Source organism: Lycorma delicatula, chromosome 6 (genome assembly GCF_047948215.1).
Source record: "Lycorma delicatula isolate Av1 chromosome 6, ASM4794821v1, whole genome shotgun sequence".
In the NCBI taxonomy this organism is placed as follows: Eukaryota; Metazoa; Arthropoda; class Insecta; order Hemiptera; family Fulgoridae; genus Lycorma; species Lycorma delicatula.
In genome coordinates, this window is record NC_134460.1 from 144901907 (window position 1) to 144922567 (window position 20661).

Genomic DNA, 20661 nt, shown 5'->3' on the forward strand with positions numbered 1-20661 from the left:
CGTTAAGAATTGTTCATCTCGGTTTCTGAGCCATTCTTTTGCTCCAATCTTGACGAACTCAATGTTGCTAAACTCTGTGCAATGTACAAACTCTTGAGAGAACCAAACAAAAATATGGGGTGATCAGATGGGGTGAGATCAGGACTAAAAGGTGGATGCGGCAATACCTCATGAACCAACTTTTGAATAGTTTCTATATTTTGAGCGGTATTGTGCAAGTATGGAGACAACAGGTCATGGAGAATTATGCACTTGGGGAGAGAATCATGATGTAGCCTCCACACTGCAAATTTCACTTTATTTTCTGTCATATCACAATAATAATCACTATTTGTTGTACACTTTTCTGCCAAATAATCTTAATAAATTGGGCCTTTATAGCCCCAAAACATCATCAGCATCACTTTACCGGCTGACACAGTAAGTTTTCAACTTTTTCCTGGTGGGTGAACTGGATGTTTGTATTCAATACTTTAACATTTGGATTCCAATTCAAAATGATGAATCAAAATTTCTTCATGAACTGTTATGCGATCTAAAAAAGCATTACTTTTCACTAACAGCCATCATTTAAGTTCTGTACAAATATGAATTTGGGTTTCTTTGTAATTTTGACCAAACTGTCTTAGAAGTCACCTTGAACATGTTTTACAGTAATTTAGCTTATAATTGATAATGGAATGGATAGAAGCAGTACTAACATTAAAAATTTCAGCAATTTCCCAAATTTTTATGCATCTGTCCTTGCAAATAATGCAATTTTGCAAAGCGTCAGTTGAAACTTCCAATGGTCTTCCATTTTGATAAAAATTGGTGACACTTGTTCTGCCCAAATTAAACTCTTCAACCCACTTATAAAAATTTGCTTGGTTAATACAATTAACATATAGTTTTAATATTCGCAAGTAAATTTCAGCCAGTTTTACATCTTTAGAAAATAAAAATCTTATCATAGCACACTGTTCTTCCACTGAACACATTTCAAGCAGAATACATTTAAAAAAAAAAAAGATTATAATGATGGAAATTATTTTTGAACAGCTGACATTCTTTACAACAGGCAGTTTCAGTTTATTATATTAAATAGTTTTCCTGCTGTTGTTTTTTGTCCCTTTAATGATTAAACAATCCTCATATATTACAGAATGAAAGATGGCATTACGGCAATGACATTGGGTAGTACTCAACAGCTGAATAATATCAAACAAAGAAATGAATTAAAATTATTACTAGGTTATATTTCTTTTAGACAATTAGTTGAAACATTTTAGTAATGAGGATAGTTACATTTAAGTGTAGTGGCCAAAAGTAGATGCTAATTCAGAAATAAAAGCTGCAACCTGAATTAATGCCAGATGGCAAATATCAAGTCAAAACCAGAGCACATGAAATGAAGATAATTGTCGGAATGTCTACTGACAATGAGTCTGCATTAGATTTCAAAGGACCAAAAATAATTACATGATTGTTAGACTAAATTTGTAGATCTAAAGAATATCACTGACATATTTCATTGTTATAGATTTTAAAAAACTATTGCTTTAGTATGGCCCAAATCTAACTAACAATATTTATTTCAATGCAGAGTAACATCCTGTTCAATGATCACCTCCTGGACTTTTTCATGAAAGATTATTTAGCAAAAAATTCTTGGAATTTCATATTATATTAAAGCATAGAGGGAGATGACAAAAATTTGAAGACAATAAGGAAAAATTTAATCTGATTCTAGACAAAATGAAGACACAATTTTAAGGCTACAAATTTAGTACTAAAGAAAAAGAAATTCCATATCAACATAAAAATAAATCACAATTCAACATTAAGATTAGTCTGACAAAAAAGGGTCAAACAGAACCTTTTATTTGCTTACAAACAAAAGAATTGATAAACTTTTCATTTTTTATTACTTAATTATCACTTGCTATTTATTACATTATTTGCTTGATGATTATAGAGTCCTTACTCCGAAAAAAAAGATTTTAATAATATAATGATGGAATATAAAAAGGATGGAATATAGAAAGGAGGGACCCAAGTCCCAATCATGTTATCTTTTCATCAGTTTCTAAATCCACTAACTGAAATTTGAATTGCTTTTCAGTTTTTTCAATTTGTTGTTAGCAATTCCACTTCCTTTGAGCTATGAATATATATATAAACGTATATAATATATATAAACGCTTTTAAAATAAGTTATTATAAACAATAAAAAAATGCAGATAAAAATGAGATGATGCAACATAGTAAACATGAATAGAGAGGAGAGTTTTATATAAGAGAGAGAAATAAATAGAAAATATTTAAAAAAATGCTTTTACATACTTACAACATTTTCCAACTCTACACTCTGAGGATTGTTTTTTTCAAAATAATTTAAAGCATTTTGTAGCTTTAAAATAGCAGCAAGAAACTCATCAAGTCCAGAGACAGAAGGGCCACCTCTTACAATGCTCTCTACTTCTTGTGCAACACTATAATAGGCAATCACATGATCCAATGCACTTAATGTCTTTTCAATATCTGATTTGAAAAAAGTATTAATGGTTAAGGAAAATAACTGTGATACTGATTTTAAAACACTTTATAATATGGTATAAATTGAAATTAAAATTTTATATTTTTAGATTTCTATTTTAATACAAATCTATACCAAATTAACTTCTAAGCCTACATTTTAAACAATTCATAAATGAATAAATAACTATTCACATTCATATCATAAATAAGTATTTTTTTAATTAATCATTAGGGAACAGGCGCAAGCAACCTATTCTAGATACAATTCCACATGCATTTGATTACACCTCCCATTTGAGTAATTGTTTATTCACTTATATATATTTTTTTATCCTAAAATGAGTTAAACATGTTTTAAGGCTTATTTAGACTGATGTTTTCAGTAACATAAGATATAAAAATAGAATAAAAAATGTTAACAAATTTCACCTTGAAAAATTCATCTACTAATATAAAGAACAATCTGTTTCATACAGTATGAACAATGTTAAGAGAATTCTCTCTTCATCCCTTCATAATATTGTACTTTTTTTGAACAATTGTTGATCATAAATGCTTTATAATCTAAAAATTATATTCTTCCAATCTTGTATGAATCAAAACAGAGAATGAAGAAAACAATTTTTGAAGTCACTACATAATGCTACATGCTACAACTAATGATATATATATACAAATAATAGCAAGGTGTGAAAAATCACACCTCACAAATTTACATATATATTTCATACATTTTATCACACCTTGTATATATAAGTGATTCCATATTGTACAGCAATCTCTCAGGAGATGATTGTGTAACCAAAAATACAAAAAAAGTTTATATACATAGGTCAGAAAATGGTTCATTGGCAAGTTTTGCCTTGCAAACATTTAGCTCTGTTTTCTGTTCTCTCCATCAAATTAAATTGTTCTAAAAAATTGAAAATGTGGTCTCAGAGATATATGTATGTTGACCTGTTTATTGCTTGATATCTCCAAACTGGACAAACTGATGGTACAATGATTTCTGTGTATGAAGAAATGATGCCATTCAATTTTGGTCATACTTAGTCAAGGAGGCAGGAAGATAGAAACCTCATGGATCCCATATCAAAATTTTTATCAAAGAGTTGGTGGATTTTTTCACATTATTTAATGCCACTTAGATAGGTAAGGTTACCACTTAGTTAGGTGCCACTTAGGTAGTGGTGCCCCCACCATTTTTCCTGTTTATGAATAAAAGTCACATTCTTGTATTAAGTTGATTATTCAATTTCATTACTGTTACTTTGGTAACATATATTTTAGAAATTCATTCAAAGGTGAGGAATAAACCTAATTTTTCTGGTCTTTTTTCCAATTATCATTTTGCTTGATATCTTCAGACTGGTTAAACTGATCTTTATGAAATTTTGTATGATCACTTCTCAATATGGTTCGTTTATCCATTTAATTTTGGTTTCAATGGATCAAAGGAGCAAGGGGTACAACAGTCACCATGCATCCTGTACCCCAAGATTGGCACCAACACTGATTAACATTCTTTGTAAAAAAATTACTAAGTAATTTGCTTTTGGGATTCTAAAAGCAAAAACTTTAAAAATTTTGATGTAATAAAATTAATTGAAAGTATGTGAAAGCAAACTGACAAAGTTATTAAAACTAGGGACTTCTTAATTAATAATTTTCCACGTAAATAATGCTCCAGAATAGTTTTCAGCAAAGCCAGGAAACTATATTGTTTTTTTTTTCAATTTTCAAATACATTGTACATGTACAAGTTGTAAAGTATAAATCTACAACACAGTTTTATAATATTTAATAAAAATGAATTTTTATAACTGCAATAAATATTAACAACTCAATTATTAACCTTTAGATGCATTTTGCCATTAAATTATGGCAGTGAAAAGTGAGTCCCACAGCATTTTGCTGTAATAGTAAGCTTCATGTATTGCTATCAGCCGCTGCTGTGTAAAATGACTTACACTCAATTTATTTAGTAATATAGGGTAATAGTATAATTAGGCTATAAAATGTTACTCATAGGCCTAATTTCTGTAACAATTTCCAAGAGAAACAGATGATTTGAACATTCCTTTACTATAGCCTACTCCTCCTACCACGCTGCCGTCATTCTGATTTCCGCCATGTCATTCAATGTTGTTATTCAGTTTACACTTACGTTTTCGTAATTTTTGTTATAAAAACATTGTGTTTACAGTATGTTTTCTTTACATAATGTAATTTATCTTATTTTTTAGTAATATTATGTTTACGTAATGTTTTATTTTTCCAAATGTAATTATAAAAACATTGTGTTTATAATACAAGTTTTCTTTCTTTATTGTAATTTTTTTTTTTTATTTGATTCACTATACACTGTGTATGGAGCTGCTGAATCATCAGGAGCCTAGTGCATCTGAAAGGAGCTGTGTGAACTGTAAAGAGCCGAGTGATGCTGACCGAAGCCAAGTGCATCTGAAAGGAGCTGTGTGAACTGTACAGAACCGCTGAATCATTAGGAGCCAAGTGCATCCGAAAGAAGCTGAGTGAAATGTAAAGAGTTGAGTAATGCCAACAGGAGCTGAGTGCATCTGTAAGGAACTGTATGGAGCTGCTGAATCATTAGAAGCTGAGTGTAAATCCAACCGAAGCCAAAGATCTTTTAATTTTAAAAGTCCTAATTTAAATGAAAATTAACGATTCTCATTAACAGTGAATTTTAAATAACATGAACAAAAGCTAAGTCTATACATAACAATAATAACAATAAAAACAATAATAAAAGGATACTCTGCTGACATCTCTGAAGATTTCCAGTCTCATTATAAACAGGCAATATTGTTTCCTCTAATCTTGCAAGTCTGTGTTCAAAAGAAGACAATATGCTAACCATCCCTTTGGTTAGCTGACTACTACGATCAACATGATCCTTTAATATTTTCAAATTATTGATTTCCTGTAAAAAAAAAAAATTCATAATATAATTCTACAATTTTCCTAAAAACAATAGTTTGAATGAACTTTATATAAGCTACAATTAAGCAATGTAAAAATAAATTTACCTCCCTAAAATTGCTTGATATTATTTAAACTAATGAAAATTGTTGATTCATTTTAGATGAAAAACATTTTAATACATTGGTTTTCTTAAACTGAAACTAAATAATTAGAGAGCAAGAATTGGTAAAACAAGAAACATGATACTATTTAATTGTAAAAAGAGATAGCTATGGTGAAATAGAAAGCAGAGTTCCATGTATCTACCTTTATAATACTAAATAAGGCATGCTTCCAGCAACAATGATATCGTTTTTGTTTAGTTTTTCTAATGAAATGTCATGATATTATATGTACTAAAAAAATACTTTTATCATTACATGTAGTACTATTTTTACAAACAGGATGATATAATTTAAAATAAAAAAGGAAGACACAGAAGATATTTACCAATCTAATAGAAAACCATAATGATCTTCCTATAGAAGATCAGATTGGAATGGAATATAGCAAAGCAGGAGCAGCAATCTTAAATTATACTAACAGTCAAAGATATGGAGAATGGAGAGCATAGGAATAAATGAAAATGCCAATATAAATGATTAGATTCATGATGAAAAAGGATTACATGAAATAGTGAAACTAAATAATGCAATTTACAATAGTGGGAGGATGCTTCCAAAAGACTTCCTTAAAAAAACCTTTAAAGCACATGGTGCAGTTAAGTGTCAAGAATATAGGATAATTAATTTAATTTCACATTGAGCTAAGATTCATCTGTAAAGTCTGAAGAGAAACTGAAAAAAAAAAGTATGTGGATACAGAAGAACAATATGAATCCAACAAGAAGGGGCAAGAGATGCAGTTGTTTTAATAAAAAAACTATTGGTGAGAGGTATTTAGAAGATTTAAAGAAATGCATTTTATGTTTTATAAACATGGGAAAAGAATTCAATTGTGTCAAATGACCTGAACTAATGAAAATATTAAAAGTCAAAGAAGAGATTGGAAAGAGAGTTGTGATTTAAGAACTGCCACTGAAACTGAGAATGGTCTGACCTCAGAAGAGTAGTAATGTAAGGATGCTGCCAACCTACCAGTTTTGTTTAATCTGTACGTTGAAGATGTGATCAAAAATTCTCTTGAAAAAGGTAATAGAATCCAGGAAGGAGGAAGGAAAATAAACTGCATAACTTTCACAGATGGTATGGTTTTTTTTAGAGGAAGAAATGATACTCAACAAAGAATTATAAAATTAGTAAACATTGCGACAGAATATAGAAAATGTACATGAGGATAAGAAAATAATGAATGTCTACATGAAAAAAGGAAGAAATAAAATAGCACAGATCCTTCAATAACATGTAAACAGAAGATTGAAAAAGTAGAAATGAAGTAAAAATATGAATATCAATGGCTAAAGAAGCATTTTAACAGAAATAAACATTTATTATGCAATATTTATTATGAGATATTTATGTGCATTTAGTAAGATGGCGTTGAAGAACCACCTTATGAGTGTGGGATTGATTAAAACAGTGCTACAACGATCAATAGAAGGTGAAAAAAAGGAAAGGCTGGAAAAGAATAGCGATTCTTCTCCAGATGATCTAATAGATCTAGAGATAATCGAAAAGGAATGGGAGCTTAGCTTTTTTTTTTAACTAATTTTTGAAGATTATCCTAGAAGAAAGTGATTCTGAATTGACATTTTATTCAGAATGTTGAGCAGAATGTAAAGTACCAGTAATGAAGTAACGAGTAAATTTTTGAGTAAATATGATGGAAAATATCATTAAAATTCAAATACAATCAATCCCCCATAAAAAGTCACTACTTATTCATTGACTAACCAATTAACTTGGTTTGTTACAATAAAATTCTTATTTAATATATCTTTGTATTACACAGTTCTCTTTTAAAAGATATTTTTCAAACAGTTATAGTTTTGGGATAAGTCTGAAAATAATAATCATTTGTCATTTAAATTGCAATCAAACAAAAACATAATTCTATCTACCGCATTATGTGTTACCAATGATTTACATTGTAATACTCATACATGTTGAATTTTACTAGACTCTGGCAGTCAAGCGAATTTTTGTACTTATAAATTTGCACGAAGGTTAGAACTCCCATTTATAAAAAAATGATATTCCTATTTTAGGAATAATTAATGCACTTTCTCATTCTGAATATAGTGTTGTATTGACATTACATTCTTTATATATGAACTTTTCATTCCAATTGCAATGTGATATTTTAACAGAAATAACAGATAGCCTACAGACATGTACCTTTGATGATATTTCGCACTTTAATTTGCCTCATAATCTGTTTTTTGCAGATCTTGAATTTAACATAACAAATAAAACTGACATCCTTACTGGAGCACAGTTTTACTTGAATTTTATTTTACCTAGGAAATTATTCGAAACTTTAAATATCCTGTTCTCCAAGAAACCAAATTGGGATATATTCTGGGCGACTGCTTCCCTATTAACTCTCACAGCAATAGTACAACTGCATCTTTTAATTCTCTAAAAGATTCTACAAATCTTTTGACTGCACTTGAGAACTTCTGGAAAATTGAAGAAATTAATACTGATAATCCATTTAATGGAAAGTTCTATTTGCGAAAAACATTTTCAACTTAATTTTACTCAAAACAATCAAGGCAGATTTGTAATGACATTACCACGTAAACCCAATAACATAAGGTTAGGCGATGCTTTCATAAATGCAAAGAAACTATTTTTATCGTTGAAAAGAAGGTTAAACAATGATCCCAATCTTAAATGTAACAATTCCACTTTCGTACAAGAATATACTTGGGTAACATGTCATTACTTAACTCTGATGATTTGTTAGTAAACAAATCAAACGTGTGTTATTTACCCATCATCTGGTATTTAAATCAACCAGTTTAACTACTAAACTTCAAGTGGTCTTTGATGGTTCATCTAAAACCATTAATGGTTTATCTTTCAATGATACTCTACAAGTCGAACCTGTTGTCCAACAAGATTTATTTTTTATATTGTTAAGATTCCGAATACATAATTATGTATAAAAGATGTATCAACAGGTACTAGTTAATTCCAGTGATTCTAATTTACAACGAATTTTCTGGCGTATTTCTCCAAAACATGATAAAACATTATGGACTATGAACTACAACTTATGGAACCTCCTCTTGTGTACCATATTTAGCCACAAGATGTCTCATTCAAATATCAATTGAAAACGGAATTAATTTTCCACATGCTTCTAAAGCTATTAAAAATGATTTCTATGTCGACTATCTCATTACCGGTTCAAATAACCTAAATAAAGTTATTCAATAAAGGACGATATCTCCAAATTATTACAACAGCATAGTTTTTCACTTCACACATGGTTTTCTAATAATTACAAAATTTCTTCGTCTAATCATAATTTATCCATACCACCTAAACAAGAACACAACATATGTATCAATATCACATTAAACACCTTATCATTTTGCACCCCAGTGCAAACATTACAAAATTAATTATCAACTCTGAACATTTAAAGATTCTTACACTCTGCTGTACAATTAACAAATCATTCGTTGCAATAGAGATACTGGATAATAAAAGCGAAAAAAAAATCATTTTGTCAATCATTCATAAGTGTTTTAACTCGCTTTAGGTTTGATGCAAAACTCAATCCCAACAACTTGGTCAATTACCACCTGTTGGTGATTCCTTCCCAAACATTCTCTTCTTGTGCAGTAGATTATAGTGGCCGAATTATAATTTGCCATAGCAGGCAAAGATCTAAAACATTCAGAAAAGCTTATACAGCACTTTTTATATGTTTAGCCACTAAGGCTATTCATTTAGAGTTAGTTTCTAATTGGTCTTCACTATCATTTATTTCCACCTTCAAAAGATTCATTTCATGCAGAGTTATACCTGCTAAAATATTTTCTGATAAGCGTGCTAACTTTCATTTTGCTAGAAATATTTTATAGAACTTGCACCATTTTTAAAGTCAGACAAATTTAAAACAAATATTCAAACTTTTTCAACATCACAAGGTACTATTTGGTAATTTATTCCTTCTTCATCTCTCCACTTTGGTGGTTTATGGGAAACTGCAATAAAAAGTGTCAAATATCATATACATTGTGTAATAGGAAAAACAATTCTCAACTTTGAGGAATTTTATGCAGTGTTGACACAAATTAAGGCTTGTCTTAACTCTCACCTTATTTTTGCTATTTCCACAGACCACAGAGACCCAGTACCACTTTCACCAGGACATTTTTTATTGGATGTCCTCTCACATCTTTACCTGAACCCAATTATCAAAGAGTTCAAATTACATGATTAGGTCGATGACAACTACACCAGAAATTTATACAATCAATTTGGAAATGATGGTCAAAGGACTATCTGCACTATCTTCAACAACGCAACAAATGGTGTTTTCCCACCCTTTACAGGTGGAGATCTCTTCAGTTGGAGATCTAGTTCTGATCACAAACAAAAATACTTCACCCATGCATTGGATGCATGGTGTGGTAACCCAAGTTTATCCGGGTTCTGAGAGTTGTGGATGTACACACACCTAATAGTTCACTAAAGAGACCTATACATAAATTATGTTTTTTACCAACTTTTAAAGATTAACATAAATTGTATTATTTAAATAAATAATTAGATAATTTAAATTATGTTATTTTCAAGGAATATTATTTGATTTAATATTTATACTTTATGTTACTATTGTAATTTCATATTATAATCTCATGTGCTGATTTAATAGTAAAGACAATTATTATGATATATATGCACTTACTTGTTACAAAGAAAATATTGCTGATAAAGCAACTTATAATATATCCGAGCTCTACGATTATTATTATTATTATTATTCATTACTATTTATTATTGTATTATGTATAACCGATGTGAACATAATTTGAAACTATTGATTCAATAATTTAACTATAAGCGATATGTATGATTATTTTTTTTCTGACATATAATATACATTTATAATCATTTATTATTTTATATTATTAGCTGTAACTTTCTTCAATAATCATGTTATTATACAGCATCTTAGATTATCTTTCTTTGTATAATACATATTTTTAGTTATATTTTTATACTTATTGACATTACAAACACAGATTATTTATATTATTTCATGTTTTGATTATTTATATGATTTCATGTTATTTTTTGTAATATTTCATTACAGTATTCTAAAAGAAAACTCCTCGGGATTTTTGATGGGTAGCTATGTTCAGTTTCATGTCCTCCTTACAAATGAACGTTAAACTATAACTCTTTTCTCCTTAGTTATGTAAAGCGTACAAATTTGTTAATCTAGTTGAGTTCAACAGCTATTTTATATTATATATTTTGTCTTCTTAATAGTATTGTTAGTGTAAATCAAACAGTAAAAGGTTTAACTTAAAATGTGCAACTAAATATAAATACATTAATTAATTCTTTAAACATAAATATTGTTCATGTACACCACTTTTAAACTAAACAGTGTGAGATAAGTTATTAATAATATAATATTTAAATACGTGAAAGTGTATCTAAATGTATTATAATTAAATATAAATAAAATTTACATTGATCACACTAACAAGTACTTTATTATAAAGTTATTAATGAATCAACAGCATAAGTTATAAATAATGGAAGGTGAACTTAGGCACAGTTATTCGAACCAGACAGATCGTAATTTAATGATAACTTACCAATATCAGTAACCTAATACAATTTTGATTAAAAATTTCTTGTAAAACTTACTCAAACTAAGATTTCAATGAGTAGCCTTCATCTTTTTTTAAGAATTAATTTTTATTTTTATATTGATTTATTTTTGTAAACACTATAGAAGATAAAACAAATTGTAGCAAAATTTTAATTATTCTTCAATGAAATAGCCTGTTTCTGTAGCAATGAAAGATTATGTATTATTTAGCGTAGTTAACCAACAACTGTGATATCTCTTCTTAATTCTGTGATGAATTTTCTTAAGTTTTTCTTAACTGTAGGAAGATTTCATAAGAAAGCTACCTATTATAATGGGTACCATGATTCAACTTCTGGAAAATTTAGACATATCTTCGCATTTCACATCCCCCAGATCCCAAAACCACTGTCAGCTCAAATGTTTATGTTTATATATATATATATATATATATAATCTTTTCTCTCTTTCTTGTACAAATGATAACTGCCTTAATTTTTGTGCCAATCACTTTCAAATTGTTCTTTAAAAATAACTCGTCATAAAATTTTGGTCCAGTTTGCTAATGGCCAAAATCGAACCATGGGGGAGAAAATGTAGGGGCTTTTTAAAAAAAAAATAAAAATATCGCTATAACTTTCTTATTAAGTAAAATATCGAATTCGTTTAAAGTTCCTACTATTCTTTGGATAAGGGTCTAAAACTTATCTAAGTAAAAATTTTTTTATATCACCAACTACTGGCCCACGGGGTTGGAAAAATGGGATTTAAAGGACAAAATAATCATATCTCCTTTAATAGGTACAGTATTTAATCAGATTAAAAAGGTGCTCTAAACATTACCTATAACTTTTGTCTGAAACAATTTTTGATATGACCGGCCCATACGGCAAGTGATGTTCAAAATGTTGCTGGACTTCTAACAAGGTGATGCTTATCGTATGCTAATCATGGGAAATTTTTTTCAAATGCAACCATTGTCATATTGGGAAAATTCGACGCTACGAGGCGGGATCTTCTCCCCTCAGGGGGGAATTGAGATGTTGTTCATTGGTCTATTTTAAGTCGGCTTTCCTATTCTGATTATATTAATACCGTTGTAACTGGTGAGAACGTTACATGGTAACCGTAATCTGAGATACGGAAGAGAAAAAGTCTTGATCATTTGACTAACATTTATCGGCTTTCATATTCAGATTATATTGTTACCGTAGTAACAGGCAGACGCGTTAAATGATAACTGTAATCTGAGATACGGAAATGGGATTGTCTTCTTCATTGGTTTAATTTTTATTAGCTATTCTCTTCTGATTATATTGTTACCATAGTAACAGGCAAGCGCGTTAAATGATATCTTAATTTGAGATACGGAAGAGGGAATATCTTATTCATATTTCTAATATTTATGGGCTTTCCCATTCTGATTATATTGATACCGTTGTAACCGGTGAGGACGTTACATGATAACCGTAATTTGAGATACGGAGGAGAACAGGTCTTGTTCATTGGCCTAATTTTTATCAGCTTTCCTATTCAGATAATATTGTAACCGTAGTAACCGCCCAGGGCGTTAAATGATAACTGTAATCTGAGATACGGAAGAAACAAGTCTTGTTCATTAAAAAATAAAAAAAAATTTGTTAATTTATGAGTTCTCAAAGGGTCACAACAGAACTGTTCATACAGGTGACTGAATTTTGACAAAAACGTTTTTCATGTTTTTACAAACACTAGTGACATCTGAATCTAGACGTTAAAAAAATATTTGGTTTCATTCCTAAATTCACAAATTTTGATGAATTCTTTTGGAACTGTACCATACACTGTTTTATGACTCTATTCATTCACATTAATTCCTATGGAACATTGTTCTATTATTTTATGTGAAATTACTTGAAAATAATGTGAAAATTTAACTGATTTTAAAATTTGCAATTATAATATTATCAAGTAAAACTTATTTATTTAAGAAACACTTCCAAAGATGGGATGAAATTTGAGAAACTTGGTAACGATGTGAACAGATCACTGACTAATGTCAGGCTGACCAGTCTGTAAGTGCAAAGCTAAATGATGTGACAAGCATAAATGCACTTGTTGCAACATGAATTTTCCTGATGACTGGAAATGAATCCAAGCACCTATTATAACATTAACACTGTAGTTAAATGGTTCAGACAAGTCTATTTCAACTATAGTAATAAGTATAAAAATATTAAAAGTGTCAAAAAGACAAGAAACCCCCTAGGAGCACTTATTTAGCGAGTCAAAATGGTCACTTTTAACAGGTTTTTAAGGTTTTTTTAGAGGTTACATAATTTTTATTAGTACAATACACAAGAAACTTTTTATTTTTTATAACATCTTCAAAAATACTGCAAGTTGTGCAAATTTGAGATTTTTATCACCAGCCCCATCTGAGTTATTTGAAGCCAAATTTTGAATTTAAAAAAAAATTACTTTTCAAAAATTCCTAAAAAATAATTCAAATTGTGTATGCCATCCCTGCCTCTTGAAAAAAATTCAACAGCAAAAACTTGTAGCAAACTTTTGTTGCTGAAAAAAAAGGATCTGTTGGTAAAAAAATATTTTTCACTGTACAGAATACATGCTAGCTGTAGGAAAGATGAAAAATTAGCTAAATTATCAAAAAAGGGGTTTAAAACTATTTATCATGTTCATCAAAAACAGACACCCACATTTGATTTTATACCTAACGAAACATTTTTGAACAAGTAGTTTTCAAATAAGTTTTTATCAATAAAATTAATTTTATTAGCACCACTACCAACGTACTATAAAAGAGACAAGGTAATTTTTCCGACAGAAAATAATTATGACAGTAAAATGATTATTCAAACAAATAAAGATCAGATGAATTTTTTCAAGATATCAACTACATATGTGCTACAGTTTAGTTCTATGTAGGCCATAAGCTATAGGTATCATATAGGTTATGTTTAATAGTCTTTATAACTTTGACGCTTAGTGTCAAAAACAAAATGATAAAATTCATAAACCAAATGAAATCGAAAGAATATATATAAAACCAGAAATGTAGATTCACAATTAAGGAATATCAAGTGTTTTACTTTTATACCATAATGATCACTTTTCAATTTGCGATATCATTTTGATTTTGTTAAAAAATTATAACCATTGTATCTCAAAAATTTACAATTTAAATTTTACTAGATAACTCATTAACTCGAATCAAAAGCTTGTCGAGGGCCACACGAAAGAGATATATAAGCATTATTTATGTTACAGCCAACAGTAAATGGGAAATTACTTTGCAATTAGAATAATACTTGATAACCAGTAACTTCCTCATTATGGACTAATGAGGACTCCATTATGGCTTAGTTGATTGATTTCATCCAATCAAGAAATACACAGGATGAGAAATTTTCAGATTTTAACCTAAATGAGACTTGAAAAAGCAACCATTAGATTACAATACTATATTACAACACTTAATATTCTTTATGTCATCTAAATATTTAACGATATTTTTAACTGAGCTTACCTTCAGTAATTTACTTTCTACTTCAAATTTTCTTTCACTAGAGTCATTAATAATGTCAGCTGTCATATTTAACTGTTAACCCAATCGGTTTTTCGAGTAAACAGCAACCGTTAGGTTATGTATTGTCGCATCGGCTCTTACCGGAAAAATACAGAAAGCACTAATAATTAGTTGCTTACGTTACAACATAAATTGAATAACCATAATGTGTTATTAAACGGAATGATTTTTAACAAAATATTAGTACTAACGGATTTTTAACGTAAACAGGTTAGTCGCACCAACACATTGACTTGGTGACGTCACAAAACGTAATTTCAACGTCCGGAATGGCATGAAATGCAAAGTTGGCGGGAGTTTATTTCTCCCTACAAATCGCAGAACCTGGACAGAGTCCCTTGCTGCTGGATGATTCTAATCGGGCGTGTTTTTTTAAAAGGTTTATTTTTAAATGGCGGGTCTAATTTTTCAAGTTTTGTTTATTATTATTTAGTATTTTAAAGACGGATTTAATTGCATTCCAATCCGTTGTTAAACCAGCGTTATCGAACCCATTTTATGGGCCGACCGCGGAAGGCTAGGCTTATGAAACCTGTCCTCCCTACGTAATTCCCCTTCAGACCGTCCACTGAAGTCCTTTCGGTGCTAACGCTTATAGGCTAGCAGGAATACGCCACAACGGGGCACTAACTATATGGAGGAGCAATGCGTCCCCTTTTCCGGAGGAGTCGCAATTGCTGATTTGTGTTTTCAACGTCCCCGAATAATACGTTTACCGCATAATCTAACTATTGTCTACAATCTTAAAAAACACAAAGTAAAAGTAAAGTAATAAGATTATAATAGTCATATATAATACTATAAAATAATAGTCATTGTAATTTAAGTCATTATAATTAAGATTCAAAAGAAAGAATTAACTAACTACAAATTAAAATATATACTGATATTTAAAATATTTTTATTTTTACAATTTTTCACTTCTTATTTTCATTTGTTTATTTTTCTAATTACATTATTTGTTCAGTCGTACCGTAGTACGGGCTAGGCATTTATTTAATTTGATAGTTAAATTAGAAAAGAGAAGCTGATTTCAAAAAATAAACTAAAACCTGTGTTCGTATTTAAATTTAAATTTGTATTTTCCTATGTATTTAAATTTAGACTTTAAACCACCTTTAAACTTTGGTAGTTAAAGGTTAGTTTATTAATTTGGAGCGATTTAACACAATACGAAATTTAATAAAAAAAAAGAAAAAAAATTGTTTGCAAAATATAAAATGAGTTTAGCTTTAATAACTCTACAAGTTCTGTTATTTTATTGTGGTAGAAAGAGCTTTTAGTCTACATCAGCAATATGTTATATATTTTTTCTAAATATTTTTTTTTCATAAAAACAGTTTGAATATCAGAATCACATCGGGTTTTAAATAAAAATTTGTAGTTGTAAGAACTGGGTAAGTTGATTGCCAGATGTGCTTTAAGAAAATGAGCTTATCCTCTAAACATCAGTGGTGTGTTGCTCTGTCAAGTTGGAAGTGCACACCAGTAATTTCTTGCTCATTTAGTTGACAAATGAAGATTGATTTCATTTTGATTTTGAGTTTACTGTGGTAAGGAAAACCAAATTTTCTGTTTTTATATAACATAAGACGCCCAATTCCCAATTTTTTCATCAAGTGATGGTTATTCTAAGATATGAGGATTATTATTCGTGCTAACTCACTGTTTTACAGTTGATATGGCCTGATAAATGGAATGTTTTTTCTGAAAAAATGTTGCATCCAGAATGTTTTCTCATTTTTTCATAAAATCTAAAAACAACGGCAACATTCAGGAAAATGAGTACTAACTGGTGTACTGCAGTTATTTTGCACAGGTGTAGTTTTAAAGGTTTAGTCAATATCTGCGTGATACTCCATATTTCTGCTTGTGCCAATTTTCTGATAAATGTTTTTGAGGAATGCTATCAGAAATATTATTCAACTTTTCCTCTGTAAGAATAGATGATCTAATACAGTTTAACACATCTGTTAAGATCCAGTTTCTTAGAATTTATAGATAAAGTTTTGTATAGTGTTGTAATAATGTGGAACATCAATATCTAGAGATCATTGATAAAATATTTCCTTCATGAGTTTTTTGTCCTTACTACCACAAAGAAACATATTTTAAACTTCAAGTTAAGTCAAACCATTATCCCAATGGAAACTAGAGTAAACAAAAGCTTCAATAGTTATCAAAATAAAAGGTCTTGTCAATAATGAAATATGGAAATCAGCTGTTAGTTTCACAACTCCAACTCCTTTTTCCTGTTTAGCCTCCGGTAACTACCATTTAGATAATTCTTCAGAGGATGAATGAGGATGATATGTATGAGTGTAAATGAAGTGTAGTCATGTACATTCTCAGTTCGACCATTCCTGAGATGTGTGGTTAATTGAAACCCAACCACCAAAGAACACCGGTATCCACGATCTAGTATTCAAATCCATGTAAAAATAACCGGCTTTACTAGGAACGCTGTAACTCTCGACTTCCAAATCAGCTGGTTTGGGAAGACACGTTAACCACTAGACCAACCCGGTGGGTTAAAGTTTCACTGCTGAAAATATTAAAAAACCCAAATTAAATTTTATTTACTGATAGAGATTCAGATGCTTTTGTTTAGGTGCAGAATTAAGTTTGGGACACCAAGTATATTAACTTAAGTAGCAAATATTCATAAGCAATCAACCAGTATGTCAAGACTTATGTATGGTACACACTTTAAATCCAAAACATATGATCTAAATGACCTTAATATTTTAAAAATATTTAAAAAATTTAAGAAATGTGAAATCATAGTTATTAATTACAATAATTGCTACTGAATACTATGTTTCATTCTTTTTATATTTTCTTTAAATTATTTAAATGACTGTAATTGACTCAAACATGTTAAGAATAGTACAACTACTTTCATGTTTTATCTTGCTGATAGTAAAAAAGTCTCACCACCGTAATCTTTGGAACTACAGTTTACATTTACCCCTCTAGTATATAATTTATATTCATTAATCAGTATGATGAGTAGCTAATTTTATAAAAAAATTTTAAGGAACAAATATCTTTCTAAATATATTTACACAGTTACTGTCTAATTCCTTTCTGATAACTATTAAAATAGCACATATCTTTATTTATGGTTATGAAGCCTATTGAATATGTAAATGACAATGTTTTTTTTTTAATCAGATTCTAAAAGCATCAGATGTAGTATATACATCATACCAAACATAATGTACTCTAACATAGCAAAACTAATTTCATGATGAAAGGAATTCAGTTGAATAAAATTCATTATAAATGATAAATGTCTTAATGACCTTTTGAATGAATGATTTTTCAGCTCTTAAAATATTTTCCTTTTAAGTATTTGTATTAATTTAGTCTGTAGGTAAGATGGGAGATGGGTTCTTTTGAAATAACTTAAAATTATGTTGTTTTTTTTTAATTTGAGAACTATCCTTACACCTTGAAACTTTGATAATGAACATCTTCATTTCCTTTTAAGGCTAAACATTTTATATTTGCAGCAGCTTCATCTACACAAACTTGGAACTATATGTAGATGCAGAGATATAAAATACCTACATGACTATTAGGGAATACCCAAAAATAACAGGAATTATTTTTTAAATTGAATATCTATTTTTACATTTTGAAAATTTCATTACCTTTCAAAGTATTCTCCATTACATCCAACACACTTGTCCAAACCATTTTTCTGTTGCTTAAAACAAATTTTGAACTCTTCATTTGTTATGCCTTTCACAGTTTTTTTTTGTTTCACCTCCAATACTGTGCCAAATCGTTTTCCCTTGAGGTCCTGTTTTATGCTTGGAAATAAAAAGATCAGAGAATGTGATTTACAGGGCAAAGTAGTCATTCCATATTTTGTTTAAAACTGCTCACTGTGAGCGTAACGTGAGCGGTGTTGTGATGAAAAAATCAGTTACTGTAAGCCACAATTCTAGTTGTTTTTACTGTAAAGAGTCAATCTTTTGAAAACTTCCAGGTAAAATTGTTGGTTTGTCGACGATCTTCATTGATGAAGTCACAAATTTTTTCAACATTTTCAGCGGTTTGAATGTTTGTAGGACTTCCAGATCGCTGATGATCTTCAATAAACATCTTTCCTTGTTTGAAGCTTAAAACCATTTATAAAAATGAGTTTTGCACATTGTAAATTCTTTGTATCTTTCTGAGTCAATACTGCATCTTTTTCCCAAAAGGAAACAAAACTTGATGGCTGCACATTGCTATGATTTTCAGGCACCACAATTTTGGCAAAATTGGGAAATAACTCTGCTTTAAAAATCCTCTGTGCCTTTGTAATACTTCTCAGGATGGCATCACACTGCGTACTGACAATAAAGGGTTCCATCTAGACTCTTCCATTACAGGAGCACAATGTTCCTCTACCTTTCCTTCCCAACCACAATGTTATTTTTGGGTTCCACCTTGTATTGTTTTCATTTTTAAGAGAGTTGTATTGTCAGTTTTTTTAATTATAAGAAGTTTTTGTGAAACTGATCATGAAAAGATACCTCACAAACAATTACATATCTAATATGTGACCAAGATAAATGGCTACATTTAATGTTTTATCATTCATCTAGCAGTTATTGTTAAGGTATATACATAGAAGTTGCTTTATAAATTTTTATATTTTATAAATGTATACAGAGTATTAAGAAAGTGTGACAATCCTTAAACAATTTTTCAATAGCCAAACACAGAAAAATGAAATTTAGAAATTACTGCAACCTTGAAATTATATATTTTTTGGTACGAGACCACCATCTCAAGCACACAGGGAATGAACTAAAAAATGTTAAATGTAAATGGTTGACACACCGTTTTATAGAGCCAAAGTAAAAAAATTGGTGTAAAAAACTTTGGGCTATAACAACCATAATTGATTATAATCAAAGGGGTGGCCATTTAATTTTTCACTGTCAGCTTTCAAAAGTGCTGTACTTTTTAAATAACTGTTCAAAAACAAAACAATAAAGAATAAAGCTCACTAAATGCTTCTTCTTTCTACCTCAATACAATCTATCATTCAGTATGTGACCACTACTTACTTGGTACCGTAGGCCACTTTTGAAAATAGCTGTGATAAATATTAAATGGATCGTTAGAGAATACATGTTTAATAAGTGTTTGTGTTCATTAAATTTATTTTGAAAATAAATAAAATATTGTTTTTTCCTTATTTACATTATTATATATATTATATATATTTTTTATTTAAATAAGAGACAATATTCATTGGACAGGTAAAAATCTATCTGACAAGTTGCAGAGTCGGAATACAAACTTAGATCAAAATAGATGATTCATTTAACTGATCATCTGCATACATTATGATAACAGTGCTTGAATTAAACACTCCAAAGTTCATTTGTGCAAGTCAGGAATAAATTGAAGCCAATAAAATATGTGGAACACCAGTTCCACTTTAAGAAACTGAACTTTGGATTCTATTTCACTTTATAACCTTATATTAAATTTATTGTTTCTGCTACTTAGGTCAGCCTCAGACCAATTAAATGTCAAATTTGTAATTCCAACAGCTCTTAACTACTGTCTCTTATTATCAAAGTTTACATAGTCAAACACTTAAGATCAAAAAACATTGAAAATTTTTTTTTCCCAGTTGTCTAAACATTTAACTAAATTCTGTATAAATCAAACCAATGTTGTCACAGAATTTCTTTTTCAAAAATCTTTATAACTCACTAAACGCTATGTTAGATTTATTTAAATGACATAGCAATATGTTTTAACATAAAAAATTTTTAAAAATTAATGACAAAATTTCATTAATT

At 29.4% G+C, this 20661-nt stretch overlaps 1 protein-coding gene across 2 annotated transcripts in view; it reads right to left on the reverse strand.

Annotated features, from left to right (window-relative positions):
* Window positions 1-15072, reverse strand: part of Exo70 (exocyst complex component 7) — a 51620-nt gene extending 36548 nt beyond the window's left edge. The window contains exons 1-4 of one of the 2 annotated variants that reach the window (XM_075368748.1): window positions 14783-15072; window positions 8819-8957; window positions 5299-5464; window positions 2330-2523 (exon numbers count right to left, since the gene is read on the reverse strand). In XM_075368748.1, the coding sequence (XP_075224863.1) occupies window positions 2330-2523; window positions 5299-5401 (297 nt within the window). In that variant the 5' untranslated portion in view covers window positions 5402-5464; window positions 8819-8957; window positions 14783-15072. The remainder of the gene's footprint in view (window positions 1-2329; window positions 2524-5298; window positions 5465-8818; window positions 8958-14782) is intronic. The other variant, XM_075368747.1, reaches the window with a different exon arrangement.
* Window positions 15073-20661: the final 5589 nt, after the last annotated feature.